Source organism: Carcharodon carcharias, chromosome 2 (assembly GCF_017639515.1).
Source record: "Carcharodon carcharias isolate sCarCar2 chromosome 2, sCarCar2.pri, whole genome shotgun sequence".
NCBI classification, from domain to species: Eukaryota; Metazoa; Chordata; class Chondrichthyes; order Lamniformes; family Lamnidae; genus Carcharodon; species Carcharodon carcharias.
This window is the reverse complement of record NC_054468.1, coordinates 83,400,465-83,420,204: the sequence shown is the minus strand read 5'-3', so window position 1 is coordinate 83,420,204 and position 19,740 is coordinate 83,400,465. Positions and strand designations below refer to the sequence as shown.

The following is a 19,740-nucleotide window of genomic DNA, read 5'->3' as shown; positions in this document are numbered from 1 at the left end:
TCCTAATCTAAACCTACCATTGGAAGCATCTATTCCCTTCTCCCTTACATGCTTGTCTAGCTTGTCCTGAAATGCATCTATAGGCAAATTGATAGAGGCCTCAGGCAAGTTTTCCGAAGAGGAGAAATATCCGTCCCAAAATATAAACACCTCCTGGAGGCGCCAAAAGAGGGCAGCTATTTAACATTGAGCTGGAAACATCATCAGCACTCTTCCCTCACCCTCTCAAACCACGGAGGAAGGTCTCGCGGCGTTGGCTGGGAAATGTAGTCTCTCTATCCCTGGCGGCGAGGGGGGAACTGGGTGGAGCAGACTACAACTCCCAGAGGATACTGCGGCCTTGGGGGGGGTGGGGGGGGGGGGAACGTGACTTGCCATAAGTGAAACGCCACAAGTTGAGCTAAAGGTTGAGAGTGGTAGTGGCTGCATTAGGCTGTGACAGGGTAAGGAGCAGCTGAATGAGGGGAAGCGGCGGCAACAGAATGGCGTTACATTGGCGTATTAGGGTTCTAATTTGGAATGTTCCTGCCTGTGTCAATTACGGGCTCGCAGCTGTTACTGTATCAAAAGCGCGCCGGGTTCGCAGCGCGTTCAAGGCTTGGTAAAGGGGTCTTTAATGTATGGATTGAGATTTTATTGTTTTTGCTTCTAGTATCTCTCGCTCTCTCTTCCCCCCTCCCCCACCTCCATCATCATCATTGCAAATCGACAGCAATAAGAGGGGGTCAGAGGCCAGAATTTGTATTTACGTATCTGTTCGTCCAGCCGACTCGTAAAGCAGGCGGACTGATTTCACTTCTTACACATGCGAACTGATCCCTTTTGGATTTACGCGTTCTGTGTGTACTTTAAAATGGGCTATCCGGTCCCAGAACAGGCTCCAGGGCCTGATTGACTTCCTCCTACGCTTCTAAAAAAATACTGACCCAGGCTTGATGGAGCTTTATTATGACACAAGGACGAGGAGGAAGAAGGCGCTTGGCTCTATTTGTGTGACTGTCGTCATGTGACGATGTCATGTGAGTCTGGATAATTTTTCTCCCAGAAACAAATATAATTTCCCCACCACCTCTTCTCCTCCTTCCCCCAAAAAGTAAACTGTAAATGTAGTGTTTATTTCTTATACCACATGATGTAGATGTTTTTGTGTTTTTATATTTCAAGAAATTGATGTAATGTTAGGAATCGGGTGCAAACTGTGAGGAACGAACAGTTCACCATGGTGTCACCTAGACCAGTTTATAGATTCACTCCCGGAATAAATAGTTGTCAGTCTGGTTTTGTTTTATTTAATGCACAGTGTAACTTCATAACCATTATAATTGTTTATCATTATCAAGCCAGCTTTTTAATCGAGATGATTGAATAACGTAAGTGGAAGGAGATGAAGGCACCTTGACTCTGGGCACCAAATGCTAGCATGAGTCACTCGTAGATCATTTGTGATCCAGGCCGATGCAGAGCCAAACTACCCATCACTAGACCCAAATGTGACTTATCCCCAGTGTCACAAAAGCAACTGTTAATTTATCGCTTTTTACTGCATGCATTCATCCCTTAGAAATTCCACACTTAATCCGGAACTCAAAAAATCAACTACCGCACACATCCTGTAACAGTGACCTACCGGCATTTTATGTTAGTACGGTTTTGAACATCAGCATTAGTTGGAATAAATCTGTGATGTTGGAGCAATAGAATATGCACTTTTATCAATGGTTGATATCAAGGCTGAATGCTCGAGCTGAGAATCAGTTACATATTTAAAAATATCTTTAAAGCATCAGGCTAGAAGTTTATTGTTCAGCACTTGCATATTGAATTTGGAATCTTGGGTTTGTGTCAGATATGTTGGGTTGACGGTGCCAAAATCTGCAACTACAAAAGTTTGGAGGTTTGATAACTGGTGAGGGGGGAAACTACAAAAGGCTTCAGGAGGATGTAGATTGGCTAACACATTGAAAACACAACTTGTGTATGCACATGCAGGGAGACTGAGGTTCGAAAATATGATTGAAGTATACTCTTGTGAGGCGGTGCTGAAGGCTTTTGATGGAGAGTCCCAGGAGGTCAGATGCATCTTTCTTTGAGTGTATAGGTTTATAAAGACCCAGACAGCAGCATATTTAGTTTCAGAATTAGGGAGAGGGATTTTAACCTTGGCTTAGTGATAGCAATCTTGCCTTTGTGTCAGAAGGTTGTGTGTTCAAGTCCCAGTCTAGAGATCTGACGACATAATGCCGTGCACTTCTGAACAGGTCCTGCACTGTGACATGTGCTGCCTTCCAGATGAACGTTTAACCCAACCACCAACTCGGGTGGATGTAAAACATTCCTCTGCAATTTCCAAAGAAGAGCAGGGGCTAATTTTTAACTGGACATACCAAGAAAGTGCTTAAAATTGTACTGATCTTTCTGGGGAAATGGCAGTTAGTAGTCATACAGCTGGTAACAAGCCACTATCCAGATGGACAGAACTGCATAAAAAAACCTCATCACTGACCTAAAAGCGAAGGTCTCTGGTTGACCACCTTCAACAGTGAATAGTCAACCTAATGTGCACAGGGTATGGATGGTGCAGCCACCTGCTGCATAAGTGGAAGATGGGGAATCGCCCGAAGTGCATGGTGGCCATGAGCTCCTAACTATAAAACACATTACAACAACCTGCCCACTAAGATCTCTTCAGAAGGCATCTCATTTTATCATTCACCATCTCAAGTGGCCATCCAACGGATGGAAAAACCAGACACCTCGTTATGAGCTTTTCCCATCATTTGAAAGTGGTAGTATCCCTCACCTAACATTGCTATAGCCGGTTATCTGGTCATTAACATTGCTGTTTGTGGAAGCATGCTGTGCACAATGTGGCTGCTGTGTTTCTTCCATTGTAACAGTGATTACTTAAATGGCTGTAAAGTGCTTTTGGATGTCCTGAAATTGTGAAAGGTGCTTTTTAAAATTAGTTCATGGGATGAGAGCGTCGCTTGCAAGACTAGCATTTATTGCCCATCCCTAATTGCCCTTTAGAAGATGGTGATGAACTGCCTTCTCGAACTGCTGCAGTCCATGTGGTGTAGAATACCCACAGTGCTGTAAGCGAGGGAGTTCCAGAATTTTTACCCAGTGACAGAGAAGGATGGTGAGTGGCTTGGAGGGGACCTTGCAGGTGGTGGTGTTCCCATGCACCTGCTCCCTTGTCCATCTAGATGGTAGAGTTTGTGGGTTAACAAAGTGCTGTCTAAGGAGCCTTGGTGAGCTCCTGCAGAGCATCTTGTAGACAGTACACAACTGTTGTTAGTGTGCGCTGGTGGTGGAGGGAGTGAATGTTTAGGATGATGGATGGGGTGCAGATCAAGTGGGATGCTTTACCCTGGATGTGGTCCAGCTTTTTGAGTATTGTTGGAGCTGCACTCATCCAGGCAAGTGGAGAGTATTTCATCACACTCCTGACTTGTACTGTACCTTATAAATGGTGGACAGGTTTTGGGCTGACAGGAGGTGAGTTACTCCTCAGTCTGAAACTTACTACAGAATTTTTATGGGTGGTCCAGGAAAGTATAAAGGCAAATCTTTTAGTGAAGCAGTTGATAAACTCCTGCACAAGGACACTGTTAATCCATAGAGCACTGTAGGGAATCCCAAAATCTGAGTTAAGAAACAACAGGTTTGAAGAGTTAGATATTGGGACTCCTTGCACCGGAAGGGATTTGGCTAAAGGGAGATCTAACAGATTTTTAAAATTTGAGCTTTGGTCGGGTGAATAGGGAAATACTATTTCTTGTTGAAGTACGAGTTCACCGAGTGAAGGGAGAAGTTGTTGGGGTTGTGGAATTTATGTAGACAGAGGTTATCAGAATAAGTTGTGCTTTGCCTTGGGGAGTATTTTGAGGCAGAAACTGTCATAACCTTTAGAGGATAAATAGTTGAAACAGATGATGCTTTAAGACTCCAGGGAGGAGCAAAGGACAATGGGATTAGTTTAGAATTGTGTTGGCAACTCGCCTGCACAAACATCATTCTTTTGAACAGCAAAATTCTCCAATACGAACTTGATAAGTACATTCATTCGCCATGGGATGAATTGAGTTTTCACTTTTTGTGAATAGACAAATATTAACCTACTTTTGTATCATCTACATTGTTTTTAGAACACCTCTCACTGATCTGACATTTTGTCCATTTCTAGTTTACTGTGGGTAGTCTCTGTCTCATTGAATACAAGTCAGCGTAACCTGAATCTAGAATCTTAGTAGCTGTTTTGCGTTTGTCCCTTTTTAAACACTGTTGCAATCGATCGTGTGATTGCTGTTTGAAAAAAGTTCATGCTTCGAAAGGCTGTTAACTAAATCTGGCTCATTACTCATTGAATCTAATATCTAACCGACCTATTGTTGACTCTGAGATATATTGTTACTGAAAACTACTCTGGGCACACTCAGGAAATTCACTACCTCTCGGGCATGTTGAAGTCTACTTGTTCCAAACTGTGACAAGGGAGTCAAAGCATATTGAGGTTAGGCAGTACGGTGGCATTGAGGCCACAATCAGATCAGCCATGATATTGAATGGTGGAGCAGGCTCGAGGGGCCAAATGGCCTACTCCTCCTCATTTGCATGCTTGTATGAAAGTTAAAATCCCCCCCCCCCCCCCCCATAAAACCATTCTGCCTTTACTTGTCTAATCTCTGCATTTATACAATCAACTATTGTACAGTTGTTGGGGGCCTATATGCAACTTCCACTACAGTCTTAAATCCTCTCCTGTTCTTAATTCTGTCCATAATATCTCCACTGCCTGTTTACATCTTGTTATACCCGCCTTCAAAATGATTTCATCCTTAATTACTAAGGCTACTTGCTCCTCCCCCTCTACCATTTCCCTATCTTTCCTGTTGATCTTTATAACTTGGTATATTTAGTTCCTAGTTCTGACTATCTTGTAGGCATGTCTCAATAATGTCTACCATGTCATATCCTGTAGATTGCATTTGCACCTGGGAGGATTTTAACTTTCATACAAACCTGCAATTCTTCCTAAATTTAGGGGGAGGGTCAGATGGAAAGGGTAGTGTAAATAATAGTTTAAAAAACACAAAAGGGAAGACGTCAAAATGACAATCAGGACTTGTGCTCAAGAAAGATGCTCAACAAGGCAGGCAATCTGTCATCCCTCCTAGGCTTGGCCGACATGCATCTTTAACCCCATATCACATGGTTGACCCTTAATCCCTTCTGTTATGACCTGGCAAGCAACCCAGTTGCAAAACTAATTTTGTTTTATTCTTTCATGGGATGTGGGTGTACTAATGAGGCCGGCATTTATTGCCCATCTCTAATTAGCCTTGAGAAGATGGTAGTGAGCTGCTGCCTTGAGCAGCTGCTGTCCATGTGATGTAGGTACACCCACAGTGCTGTTAGGAAGGGAATGACTGCTAGAAATAGTGTAGACTTGACCCTGTTTCCCATATCTCAGTTGAAGGAACCATGGCCTCGTTCTCTTGCCATCAAATAAGTTTTGACTAAATTGGCTTCTTCAAAGCTTTAAAGAAATTGGACTTTGTATTCAATCACAGAAACAAGCTGGGGATGGAATTACACAATCACTATTGTTTCAATCAGTATCAATGGTGGTCACTGTTGTTATAAGGCGTCCAATATGTTGCAGCCAGACTTTCTTTACCTACTTTGGACAGATAGTGTTGATATCACATATAATGAGGCTGACCTCTCTTAGCCATGCTCTCTTTATTTGCAAAGCAGAATACTGCAGATGCTGGCAATCTGAAATAAAAATAGAAAATGCTGAAAAAAAACTCAGGTCAGGCAGCATCAGTGTGGAGAGAGAAACGAGATAACATTTCGGGCCTGTGATCTTTCATCAGAACTTGGAAAAGTTAGAGACGTGTAAGGTTTTGAGCAAGGGGTGAGTGGGGCAAAGACAAAAGGAAGGTCTGCGATAGTGTGGAAGACAGGAGAGATTAAATGACAGAAGAGCAGATCTGACAGGGCCAAAGGGAATGTGATGGGAAAAGAAAAACAAAAAATGTGCCTAGAGCAGGTGTGGTTTTGGCTGAAAGAAAAAGAAAAAAATGAAACAAAGAAAAGGAAACAAAATGGAGGACCAAGTTTACAGTCTGAAATTGTTGAACTCAATGTTGAATCCAAAAGGCTATAATTGAAAGATGAGGTGCTGTTCCTGTAGCTTATGCTGAGCCTTACTGGAACAGTACAGCAGTCCGAGGACAGAGATGTCAGCGTGAGAGCAAGATGGAGAATTAAAATGACAGGCCATCGGAAACTCGGTTATGCTTGCGAATAAAACTGAGGTGTCCCATAACTGGAACCAAATTTGGATTTTGTCTCTGCAATGTAGAGGGGACCACATTGTTAGCAGTGAATATACTATACTAAATTGAAAGATACTTGACCTAGAAGGAGTAATTGGGGCCTTGGGTGATGAGGGCGTAAAAGGGCAAGTGTTATGTCTCTTGCATTTCTTCTCCTCTTTATTTGTACTGTGCATCTCTGGCATCTTCTGATTTTTGTCCTGGTTTCTGCTATTTGCAGCTTTTCAGCTTCCATATTGATTAACTTGAGATAAAGCTACAAGTTGTTTGTTATAAGAATGCACGCTTCTCCATGCCACATATTTTCATGTGCCTAGTAAACATTATATGGCAAGGTGGGGCTTTTATGTTTCTCATTTTCAATCTTTCTCATTTCTTTCCACAGACCCTTTTTATTATTCCAGACATGGCCTACGTTAAGAGTGGATGGCTGCTTCGGCAGAGTGAGTTATACTTACCAACCTGTATGATGTAAAGTGATTGATGTTGATGTTTAACTGTAGATTGTGAGCTTTGGTAGGATTGATTGGAAAGAGCAAATGTAGTTGGAGAGAAATTTAAACCAGATTTGACTGGTACCAACCATTTTAAACCGCTCAATCGGCATTAGAGGTTTTATAGCTTGAACATGTTTATTTTGATGCTATTCAATATCTAATATTTCTATTGGAAATCTTTGTTTCCTTCTTTCTTTCCCTCCTTCATTAGACACTTCCACGCTTGCGATAGCTCTGGAAGTCAACACTAATTGAAAACCTATGCTATTCAGGCCCCTCTGTACTATTGCATTATCCGTGCCAGCCTTTCCTGTTGGGTTATTTGGAGGACCGTTAGGAAATGAACTTGCTTTTGTACTATTTGCAATTGCCTCTCTTGGAACCTTTGGAAAGATATTGTTTGAATGTGGGATATTATAGTTTATCAATGGCAGCTGTGTGATACATCTTATGCTGAAAGGCACACATTATAAAGATAGTTATTATTCTACAACAAGTTGCTGCCCATATGTCCCCTCGTGCAATTTGTTACTAACAATCCGACAAATTATTTGTTTTTTGACAACGGTGTTTTTCTGTATTTTGAATGTTGTTTAAATGACTGTTGGAACAGGAGTATCATAGGCATGTAGCGTTCTTAGGAATCTTGGCATTGTAGAGGTTGGCATGGATGCGTGTGATAAGTTGGTTTGGATCAATATTCTTGTACTTGGGATGGGGCCGCCATTGTAATGCTTGTTAGGTTTGTTCACGTCCTCCTGGACCAAATAAATGTTTTATGGCTGTTTGGTCTTGAGTAAGCAACACTGATGAGAAAAACGTCAGCAGTTGATTTTTCTATTTTAACTTGTTTCAGGTACTATTTTAAAGCGATGGAAGAACAACTGGTTTGACCTGTGGTCCAATGGCCAGCTCTTTTACTATGATGATCAGTTGCGGGAAGACATGGAAGATAAGATCCATATGAAAGTGGATTGTATTAACATCCGGTCTGGATATGAGTGCAGAGGTATTTCCAGTTTATCGACTTCAACATGACAAGGGTGTTTAGTCAGTCCTGTGTTAAAGCTGCACTTGCCATTAATTTTCCATTTTTAAGTTTATTAGAAAGTTGCCCATCTGTATTTGTTTTATGCCATGCATCTTCCCATATCGCTTGATATCGCCTTCAGCTCAGTCAAGGTGTCACCCATTTGTAACACAACCCGGACAATCAGTTTGGCATCTCTGCCACATGATCCAATTGCAGCTTAGCTGCTGTGAACTTGAAGTTGTTACTCTCAAAAGCTACCTCTGAGTCTGGATTACTTTGGGACTGGTCCAGCTAGGCACTTGGAAGGATTTTTCTTTGCCACATTAAACGCTTGGATTTTGGTTGATTTCAGGCCTACTCTGAAAAACAAGGTAACTAGTGTCACTGAAAGTCAGTGGGACTGTATTTCCCTAGAGTTTTGATCGTGCGTTTTCTGCAGATTTTCAATGAAAAAAGACTAAGCTACAGTGTAAACACTTAAGTAGATACCAGCCAGGAAGAGCCTTGAACTGCCTGCTGTAGCTTTTAAGTGAAGTAGTTCACTTCTATTTAGTTTTCTTTGGATTGTGCATTGGTTTCAGCTATTATTTGTTCCCAAATTAGACTTCCACCCTCCAGAAGGAAAACCAAGAGATTGTTTACTCCAGATTCTTTGCAGGGATGAAAGAACCATCAATCTCTGTGCTGAAAGTGCTGATGATTGCCTGTAAGTTTTATTTTACATTTTACCCCTATTCTCAACATTTTTTGTGAAAAGTTTGATTTGTTCTGTGTTGGAATCTCAACACAAAATCTCTCCTTTTTTGAGTTCTCTCTCTCTCTCTGTTTCTTCTCCCCCTCCCTTGTGTAGCTCGCGCTCGCACTGCTGTCACTCTCGCTTGTTTGCACTCTACTCTCTCTCTCTCTCTCTCTCTCTCTCTCTCTCGTGTGTTGCTCATGCCCTCTCGCCTCTTCCCTGAAGAGGGATATTGAAAATTGTAGGCGAGTGACTGTTATGCGATCAGGATGAAATCAGTCATGGCCTCAGTTGGGATGAAACAAAATGGCGTGAGTCATAACAGTGTACACAAGGGAGTGGCTAGCACTGGTGTGTGTACATAGGACCTGTTGGCCACTGATCATGAGTATTTTTATACAGTAGCTCAAGTATCTTATAAACTTGCGATCTTTAGTGGACTTCAGTTCGAGCTTTTCTTTAAAAGCTCTGTGTATCTGCAGCGGTTAGACTTTGTGACTTTCAAAGGGGACAGCTGTGCAGCAGAAGTGCACATTGTGTTAAATAGCATAACATTCCATACCTATTAAGAAGCTGCACCCTTTCTGACTAACTTTGAGCTACACCACGGGAGATATGTGACTTAATTTGTAATTTTTAAAACTTCTGAATATTGCATTAATGAAGCAGGGGTTTACTCAATCACAAATTACTTGTATTTTAGTTGCTTGTGAAATAGAAACTGATTTGAATGTTCTTGAACTCTCTGCTAATGCCTGTGTTCATGGTTTATGCAGGGCCTGGAAACTTGCTTTTCAAGAGGCACAGACAAACTCAGTAAGTTGAAAATCATTTGGGCTCGTGATAATCTGCTTTGGGCAGAGCTTTGAGTAATAGGAGTATGTGGGAACCATCAAAGATTTTGCTTGTGACACAAAAATGCCCCCTAAACCTTTTCTCTTTCAAGCAGTTTGGTTGGCCATCTTTGCTCATATAGCATATAGGAGTGCCAGAGTAGCAAAATACTTTTAGCTTTGAATACTTTGAATATTTTGTTTCCTCCTTCTACCTCTCACACAGCGGCAGGCATATGGCTCCATTATCAACGCAACTCCGGCACACGCTACTTTTGCCAAGTGCCCACAATTCATTCACTAGGCTACTTGATGGGTGTCAGCCAGCTCTTTTACCATAGTTACTGAATATGAGGCTGTGCTCTCCCAACATCCATGCTTTGTAAGTAGGAGCCCTGGGCTTGTTTTTTTCCATCTTAAGTGCAGGGACTGTGAAATCAGTCATGGCCTCAGTTGGGATGAAACAAAATGGCATGAGTCATAACAGTGTACACAAGGGAGTGGCTAGCACTGGTGTGTGTACATAGGACCTGTTGGCCACTGATCATGAGTAATTTTATACAGTAGCTCAAATATCTTATAAACTTGCGATCTTTAGGGGATTTGATGCTCCACTGTGGTTTATGTGCAATATATCTGTATGGGCTTTGTGCATGAAACAGAGGGTAACTGATGAGTGAGTTGGCTATGGCTCTGAATCAAAAACAGAATTACCTGGAAAAACTCAGCAGGTCTGGCAGCATCGGCGGAGAAGAAAAGAGTTGACGTTTCGAGTCCTCATGACCCTTCGACAGAACTTGAGTTCGAGTCCAAGAAAGAGTTGAAATATAAGCTGGTTTAAGGTGTGTGTGTGTGTGGGGGGCGGAGAGAGAGAGAGGTGGAGGGGGGGTATGGTTGTAGGGACGAACAAGCAGTGATAGAAGCAGATCATCAAAAGATGTCAACAACAAAAGAACACATAGGTGTTAAAGTTGGTGATATTATCTAAACGAATGTGCTAATTAAGAATGGATGGTAGGGCACTCAAGGTATAGCCCTAGTGGGGGTGGGGAGAGCATAAAAGATTTTAAAATATTTAAAAATAATGGAAATAGGTGGGAAAAGAAAAATCTGTATAATTTATTGGAAAAAAAAAGGAAGGGGGAAACAGAAAGGGGGTGGGGATGGGCGAGGGAGCTCACGACCTAAAGTTGTTGAATTCAGTATTCAGTCCGGAAGGCTGTAAAGTGCCTAGTCGGAAGATGAGGTGTTGTTCCTCCAGTTTGCGTTGGGCTTCACTGGAACAATGCAGCAAGCCAAGGACAGACATGTGGGCAAGAGAGCAGGGTGGAGTGTTAAAATGGCAAGCGACAGGGAGGTTTGGATCATTCTTGCAGACAGACCGCAGGTGTTCTGCAAAGTGGTTGCCCAGTTTACGTTTGGTCTCTCCAATGTAGAGGAGACCACATTGGGAGCAATGAATGCAGTAGACTAAGTTGGGAGAAATGCAAGTGAAAGCTGCTTCACTTGAAAGGAGTGTTTGGGCCCTTGGACGGTGAGGAGAGAGGAAGTGAAGGGGCAGGTGTTGCATCTTTTGCGTGGGCATGGGGTGGTGCCATAGGAGGGGGTTGAGGAGTAGAGAGTGATGGAGGACTGGACCAGGGTGTCCCGGAGGGAGCGATCCCTACGGAATGCCGATAGGGGGGGTGAAGGGAAGATGTGTTTGGTGGTGGCATCATGCTGGAGTTGGCGGAAATGGCGGAGGCTGGTGGGGTGATAAGTGAGGACAAGGGGGACCCTATCATGTATCTGGGTGGGAGGAGAAGGCGTGAGGGCGGATGCGCGGGAGATGGGCCAGACATGGTTGAGGGCCCTGTCAACGACCGTGGGTGGAAAACCTCGGTTAAGGAAGAAGGAGGACATGTCAGAGGAACTGTTTTTGAAGGTAGCATCATCGGAACAGATGCGACGGAGGCGAAGGAACTGAAAGAATGGGATGGAGTCCTTACAGGAAGCGGGGTGTGAGGAGCTGTAGTCGAGGTAGCTGTGGGAGTTGGTGGATTTGTAATGGATATTGGTGGACAGTCTATCACCCTCCGGGACACCCTGGTCCACTCCTCCATCACTCCCTACTCCTCAACCCCCTCCTATGGCACCACCCCATGCCCACGCAAAAGATGCAACACCTGCCCCTTCACTTCCTCTCTCCTCACCGTCCAAGGGCCCAAACACTCCTTTCAAGTGAAGCAGCATTTCACTTGCATTTCCCCCAACTTAGTCTACTGCATTCATTGCTCCCAATGTGGTCTCCTCTTCATTGGAGAGACCAAACGTAAACTGGGCAACCGCTTTGCAGAACACCTGCGGTCTGTCCGCAAGAATGATTCAAACCTCCCTGTCGCTTGCCATTTTAACACTCCACCCTGCTCTCTTGCCCACATGTCTGTCCTTGGCTTGCTGTATTGTTCCAGTGAAGCCCAACGCAAACTGGAGGAACAACACCTCATCTTCCGACTAGGCACTTTACAGCCTTCCGGACTGAATATTGAATTCAACAACTTTAGGTCGTGAGCTCCCTCCCCCATCCCCACCCCCTTTCTGTTTCTCCCTTCCGTTTTTTTCCAATAAATTATATAGATTTTTCTTTTCCCACCTATTTCCATTATTTTTAAATATTTTAAAATCTTTTATGCTCTCCCCACCCCCACTAGAGCTATACCTTGAGTGCCCTACCATCCATTCTTAATTAGCACATTCGTTTAGATAATATCACCAACTTTAACACCTATGTGTTCTTTTGTTCTATTGCGGTTGACATCTTTTGATGATCTGCTTCTACCACTGCTTGTTTGTCCCTACAACCACACCCCCCCTCCACCTCTCTCTCTCTCCGCCCCCCACACACACACCTTAAACCAGCTTATATTTCAACTCTTTCTTGGACTCGAACTCAAGTTCTGTCGAGGGGTCATGAGGACTCGAAACGTCAACTCTTTTCTTCTCCGCCGATGCTGCCAGACCTGCTGAGTTTTTCCAGGTAATTCTGTTTTTGTTTTGGATTTCCAGCATCCGCAGTTTTTTTGTTTTTATGGCTCTGAATGACTGGTTGTAGTTTTTAAAGAGGATCCTATAGAGGGTTAAAAATCATCAGACTACTGTTATTTTTTAGCACTTTTTTGTTGTAGCATTTGTTACATTAATGGAATTTTAGTCTCTTAACGAATTTTAAGAATAAACCTTGTGACTCATTACAGAACCCTGGTCCTGAAATTCTGTTGGATGATGCTGTTTATGCCTCTGCTCCCCCACCCTACACAACTTATCCCACAGCACCAGCACAGGTAAATGCAGCCACCATACAAACTGGCATTGCCCTTTGCATTGGACGCTCATCTCTGTTTCGCGCATGCTTTTTTGCTGTGGAGATGGTGATGTAGTGGTGATGTCACTGGGCTAGTAATCCAGAGGCCCAGGCTAATGGTCTGGATGCATCGGTTCAAATCTCACCACAGCAACTGATGGAATTTAAATTCAGCTGATGAAAAATTTAGAATACAAAGCTAGTCTCTGTAACGGAAACCATGAAACTATCATCAATTGCCATAAAAACCCATCTGGTTCACGAATGTCCTTTAGGGAAGGAAATCTGTCGTCCTTGCCTGGTCTGGCCTACATGTGACTCTAGATCCACAGCAATGTAAGAACAAAGGACTAAGAAATAGGAGCAGGAGTAGGCCATTCGGCCCCCCCAGTCTGCCCCGCCATTCAATAAGATCATGGCTGATCTGCCCCAGGCCTCAACTCCTCTTTTGTGCAAGCTCCTCATAGCCCTCAACTCCCTGATATTTCAAAAATCTATCTACCTCCTCTTTTAATACTTTAGTGATCTAGTCCCCACAACTCTCTTGGGTAGAGAATTCCAGACATTCACTACCCTCTAAGAGAAGAAATTCTTTTACATCTCAATTTTAAATGTGTCCCCATATTCTGTGACTGTCCGCTAGTTCGAGATTCCCCCACTAGTGGAAACACCTTTTCAACATTTACCCTGTCAAGTCCCCTCAGAATCTTATACGTTTCAGTAAGATCACCCCTCATTCTTCTAAACTCTAATGAATAAAGGCCTAACCTGTTTAGCCGTTCTTGATAAGTCAACCCCTTCATCCCAAGAATCAGCCTAGTGATTCTCTTTTGAACTGCTTCCAATGCCAGCTTATCCTTCCTTAAATACGGGGACCAAAACTGTACACAGTACTCCAGGTGCAGTCTCACCAACACCCTGTATGGTTGTAACAAGACTTCCCTATTTTTAAACTCTAACCCTCTAGCAATACAGGTCAAAATTCTCTTTGCCTTCTTAATTACTTGCTGCACCTGCATGCTAACTTTGTGTTTCATGCACAAGAGCACCCAGATCCCTCTGTGCTACACTTTTTTGGAGTCTCTCTTTTCTTTAAATAATAGTCTACCTTTTGATTCTTCCTACCAAAGTGCATGACCTCACACTTTCCTACATTAAATTCCATCTGCCAAGTTTTTGCCCACTCACTCAACCTGTCTGTGTCCCCTTGCAGATTCCTTATGTCCTCATCACAACATGTCCTCCCACCTATTTTTGTATCATCAGCAAATTTGGATACATTACACTCTTCCTCCTCCTCCCAAGTCATTAATATAGATAGTAAATAATTGAGACCTTAGGTCTGATCCTTGTGGCACTCCACGAGTTATGTCTTTCCAACCTGAAGAAGACCCATTAATCCCAACCCTCTTGTCTTCTGTGTGTTAACCAATCCTCAATCCATGCTAATATATTACCTCCAATACTGTGAGCTCCTATCTTGTGCAATAACCTTTTATGTGGCACTTTATCGAATGCCTTCTGGAAATCCAAATACACTGCATCTACCAGTTCGCCTTTAACAACTTGTTATTATCCTCAAAGAACTGTAGTAAATTTGCCAAACATGATTTCCCTTTCACAAAACCATGTTGACTCTGTTTGATTGTGTTAAACTTTTCTAAATGTCCTATTTCTTCCATAATAATGGACTCCAGAATTTTCCCAATGACAGATGTTAGGCTGACTGGCCTATACTTTCCTGCTTTTTGTCTCCCTTCTTGAACAGGGGATCACATTAGCGGTTTTCCAATCTGCTGGGACCCTCTCAGAATCTAGAGTTCTGGAATATTTCAACCAATGCCTCCACTACCTCTGCAGCCCTTCCTTTAAAACCCTTGGATGCAAGCCATCAGGTCCTGGTGACTTGTCTGCCTTTAGTCCGATTAGTTTGTAAAATACTTCGTCCCTCGTGATAGAGACTGTTAAAAGAGCTTTCCTCCTATTAGCTCCTTGCTTGTCTGATATCTTTGGGATGTTTAAATTATCTGCCATTTCCCTGTTCCCTGTTATCCGTTCTCCAGTCGCATTCTCTAAGGGTCCCACGCTCACTTTCGTTACTCTCTTTTATATACCTGTAGAAGCTCTTGCTGTTTGTTTTTATATTTTTTGCCAATTTACTTTCATAATCAATTTTCTCCCTCTTTATTAGCTTTTTAGTCATCTGCTGCTGGTTCCTAAAAAAAAAAATTCCCAATCCTCTGGCCCACCACTAGTTTTTGACGCTTTATATGCCTTATTTTTTGATTGGACTCTCTCCTTGACAGCCTTTGTTAACCACAGGTTAACCACAGGTTGGTTCATCCTTCTCATCGAGTGCTTCGAGTCCTGTGGTTTACTCATAACTTTTTATTCATTCATGGGATATGGGCTAGGCCATTTTATTTCCCATCCCTAATTGCCCTTGAGAAGATGGTGGTGAGCTGCCTTCTTGAACCACTGCAGTGCATGTGGTGTAGTTACACCACAGTGCTGTTAGGGAGGAAGTTCCAGGATTTTGACCCAGCGACAGTGAAGGAACGGCGATATATTTCCAAGTCAGGATGGTGAGTGGCTTGGAGGGGAACTTCCAGGTGATGGTGTTTCCGTATATCTGCTGTCCTGGTCCTTCCAGATGGTCATGACTGTGGGTTTGGAAGGTGCTGTCTAAGGAGGCTTGGTGAGTTCCTGCAGTGCATCTTGTGGATGGTACATAACGCTGCTACTCTGTGTTGGTGGAGGGAGTGAATGTTTGTTGATGTGGTGCCAATCAAGTGTAGGTGAGAGTAGTGCAGTTCATGTAGTTTATATGGATTTCAGCAAAGCCTTTGACAAAGTCCCACATGGGCGACTTATAAAGAAGGCAAAGGCACATGGGATACAGAGTAATTTGATAAGGTGGATTCAAAATTGGCTTAGTTGTAGGAGGCAGAGGGTGATGACAGAAGGATGCTTTATTGACTGGAAGCCAGTGTCCAGTGGCGTACCACAGGGATCTGTGCTCGGTCCCCTATTATTTGTCATTTATACATAGATGACTATGTGGGGGGTAGGATTTGTAAGTTTGCGGATGACACTAAGATTGGCCGGGTGGTTAACAGTGAGGTTGAGTTGTTGGGCAACAGGAAGATATAGACGGGATGGTCAAATGGGCAGATGGAATTTAACCCTGAAAAGCGTGAGGTAATACACTTTGGAAGGAGTAATTTGACAAGGAAGTATTCAATGAATGGCACGACACTAAGAAGTTCTGAGGAGCAAAGGGACCTTGCCGTGTGTGTCCATAGATCTCTGAAGGTAGAGGGGCATGTTAGTGGGGTGGTGAAAAAAGCATATGGGACACTTGCCTTTATCAATCGAGGCACAGATTACAAAAGTAGGGATGTCATGTTGGAGTTGTATAGAACCTTGGTGAGGCCACAGCTGGAGTACTGTGTGCAGTTCTGGTCGCCACATTATAGGAAGGATGTGATTACACTGGAGGGGGTGCAGAGGAGATTCACCAGGATGTTGCCTGGATGAAACATTTAAGTTATGAAGAGAGGTTGGGTGGACTTGGGTTGTTTTTGTTGGAGCAGAGAAGACTGAGGGGGCAACCTGATCAAGGTGTACAAGGTTATGAGGGACATGGACAGGGTGGATAGGGAGCAGCTGTCCCCCTTAGTTGAAGGGTCAGTCACAAGGGGGCGTAAGTTCAAGGTGAGGGGCAGGAGGTTTAGGGAGGATGTGAGGAAAAACATTTTTACCCAGAGGGTGGTGACGGTCTGCAATGCACTGCCTTGGAAGGTGGTGGAGGCGGATTGCCTCACATCCTTTTGAAAAGTACCTGGATGAGCACTTGGCACGTCATAACATTCAAGGCTGGTAAACTGGATGAGGTCGGTTAGTCAGGTGTTTCTCACGTGTCGGTGCAGACTTGATGGGCTGAAGGGCCTCTTCTGCTCTGTGATTCTGTTTTATCCTGGATGGTGTCAAGCTTCTTGAGTGTTGGAGCTGCTCTCATCCAGGCAAGTGGTTTGGTTGCAGGAGTTGCTGGAAAGATGACATTTGGGCATTAGTCCACCTTTGGACTGTACTCCAGATCTTTTCAGAGTTTACGCCCTTAGTCCCACTGGCATGTGGATGTACCCTGGCACACATGAACCAAACTCCCATGTGAATAGTGAATAGCCCCACTGTGTCTTTTTGATACCTCGAGAGTTGAAGGCTAAGGCTAACCCTGACCAAAAAAAGTCTGGAATGGGGCCCAAATATGGACTGATATCTAAATATGTCTTCTTTCAGGCAACTCTTACAACCAAACTTAAAAACTTAGTGCTTTGCTTTCCTTTGGAGACAGCTGATGAGGTCGAAGGGAGATGCACACTTGATCTGGGGGCCAAACCTTCTCGAAGTTCCTGTGAAACTTTAGGTTGGACTCCGAGGAACCCAGTTTCCATGTGTTGCTACAAGGAGGCACAGCTGAGGGGCTGCAGGTGCAGATGGAGAGGCTGAGTATGAACAGGGGTATAGACTTGGTTCTCTTTTTCGCATTGCTGCTAGCCAGTGGCGTTGGTGAAAATGAGAAGCAAGCTACCACAGGTGGGAAGCATGCTAAATCTCTTCACCCACACATTAGACAGATCACATCAGCCTGTTGGACATACTTGGAAGTATGAAAGGGGATCTAATTCAAAGAAGAGGCTTTGCAGGGTAGGTGTTTGGAGGATGTTGCCTCTAGCCATGTAGTCCAGAATGAAGGGTCATAGTCTTGGAATAAGAAGTCAGCCATTTAGAACTTAGATGAGAAATTTCTTAACGCAAAGGGTTGTGAATCTTTGGAAATTCTCTCCCCCAAGCTGTTGTGGATGTCAGCCATTTGAGTCTGTTTAAGTCTGAGATGGATAGATTTTTGGTACTGGGGGAAGAGGGAGCTGTGGTAGAAGATCAGCCATGATCTTATTGAATCCTGGAGCAGGCACTAAAGGCCAAATGACTTACTCCTCCCCCTCTCATGTTTTTAAGGCAAGTTCTTATAACCTAAGTTAGTTTCAGTTGTATAATGTGCAGCACATGTAAAACATAGCTGTTATTCTATTTGCGTTTTTCACTTTAAGCATGAGTATATATAGTGTCTATACTTTTGCTTTTCAGCATTAGAAATAGCTGATTATTGCTTTCTGTGCACTTGGCATTAATAGTCAATAAAAGTTAACCAGATTTATAAATATGAAATAATCCAATATCTGTATTGAGTGATTGCACATGTATTTTGAGTACACTATTGAATGAGCATCAAACAAGTGAAACAGTCCAGTTGAACAGATCTGAAGTGTAGTTTTTGTCCCAAGTTAATACTTTTCAAAGATTGCGATCCTTTCTCGATGCTCAACAAATTCTGCAGGACATTCTGCTTCCAGCCGTTAAATAGCAACCATCAGCTCCTGGATAGGTTTCTGAACAAAATAGGACAACACGTTTGCTTATTTAAAAGTTTGAGCAAATGGATCGAACTTTCCTCACCTTTATTTAAAGAGAGCCTCTTGATGTTTCTCTTCTTTGCTGCCTTTTTAAATAATTGTGTTCTTTTTTAAAGTAGTACTCATAAAATGGTTCATTTTGATAGCGCAACTGAATCATACTTTTTGTGGGTTTTAATTTTTCTCTCATCAATATTTTGATTCTGACTTCTCTGCCATTCTACAGGCATCAGGTTGCACTCAACAACTGGTCATCCTGTGTGTGCCAAGAGGGGGAACGTAAATAAAATATTTGACCATGCGGGGATCAGAGTTGAGGTTACGGGGTATGGTGACATAGTGGTAATGTTACCTGACTAGTAATTCAGAAGTCTGAATAAATAATCCAAAGACAGGAGTTCAAATCCTATCATAGCAGTTTCTGAATTTGAATTCTGTTCATTAAATAAATCTGAAATAAAAAGGCAGTATTGGAAATGATGACAGAGAAGCTATTTGGATTGTTGTTTTAAAAAAAAACATTAGCTGGTTCACTAATGCTTTTGGGGAAGGAAGCCTACCTGGTCTGGCCTATATGTGACTCCAGACCCACAGAAAAGTGGTTGACTCTTACTTGCCCTCTGAAATAGCTTAAAAATCTATTCGGTTATATTAAACAGCTGCAAAAAATTAATGAGAATAAAATCTGAGGGACTGTTCAGCATTGAATTTGGACACAACAGAGGCACACCCTGACAAGTCGACCCTGCAAAGTCCTCCTTGCCAACATCTGGAGACTTCTGCCAAAATTAGAAGAGCTGCCTCATAGACTGATCTAACACCGTATACCATCGTCAAACACCAGTCTGGCAAGTCATAATCAGTGAATCACACCTTGCAGCTAATGTCACACACTACTCCATTGCCATCCTGAGTATGTCCTGTCCTATCGGCAGGACAGACTCACCAGAGGTGGCGCCAGAGTGGTTTACTGTCAGGAGGGAGTGCCCCTGGGAGTCCTCAACATTGAATCTGGATGCCATGAAGTCTCACGGCAACAGGCCAAACAAAGGCAAGGAAACCTCCTGCTGATTACCATCTGCTGCCCTCCTTCAGCTGATGAATCATGTTGAACACCAATTAGAAAAAGCGCCAAGGGCACAGAATGTACTCTGGGTGGGGAGCTCAAAACTGGGCATCCATGAAGCGTTGTGGGCAATCAGCAAGTGCAGAGTTGTATTCATCCATAACCTGTAATCTCATTGTGTGGCATATCCCCCACTTCCATAACCATCAAGCCAGGGGATCAATCCTGGTTCATTGAATGGAGGAGGGCATACCAGGAGAAGCAACAGATGTACTTGGAAACAAGGTGTAGCCACAGCACAAGACTACATGCATTTAAACAGCAGAAGCAGCATGCTATGGGCTGAGCCAGTAATCCTATAACAACAGATCAGATTGAAGCTCTGGAGTCTGGACATATAGTCGTGAA

General features: G+C 43.2%; 1 protein-coding gene across 4 annotated transcripts in view; it reads left to right on the top strand.

Moving 5' to 3' along the window:
• Nucleotides 1-358: 358 nt before the first annotated feature.
• plekhb2 (pleckstrin homology domain containing, family B (evectins) member 2) overlaps nucleotides 359-19,740 on the top strand; it is a 38,647-nt gene continuing 19,265 nt past the window's right edge. Inside the window, exons 1-6 of one of the 4 annotated variants that reach the window (XM_041215569.1) lie at nucleotides 359-443; nucleotides 6,736-6,793; nucleotides 7,704-7,856; nucleotides 8,484-8,586; nucleotides 9,393-9,432; nucleotides 12,683-12,769. In XM_041215569.1, coding sequence (XP_041071503.1) covers nucleotides 6,757-6,793; nucleotides 7,704-7,856; nucleotides 8,484-8,586; nucleotides 9,393-9,432; nucleotides 12,683-12,769 — 420 coding nt within the window. In that variant the 5' untranslated portion in view covers nucleotides 359-443; nucleotides 6,736-6,756. Of the gene's footprint in view, nucleotides 444-580; nucleotides 619-998; nucleotides 1,020-6,735; nucleotides 6,794-7,703; nucleotides 7,857-8,483; nucleotides 8,587-9,392; nucleotides 9,433-12,682; nucleotides 12,770-19,740 lie in introns of those variants that run through there. The other 3 variants (XM_041215588.1, XM_041215578.1, XM_041215564.1) reach the window with 3 other exon arrangements.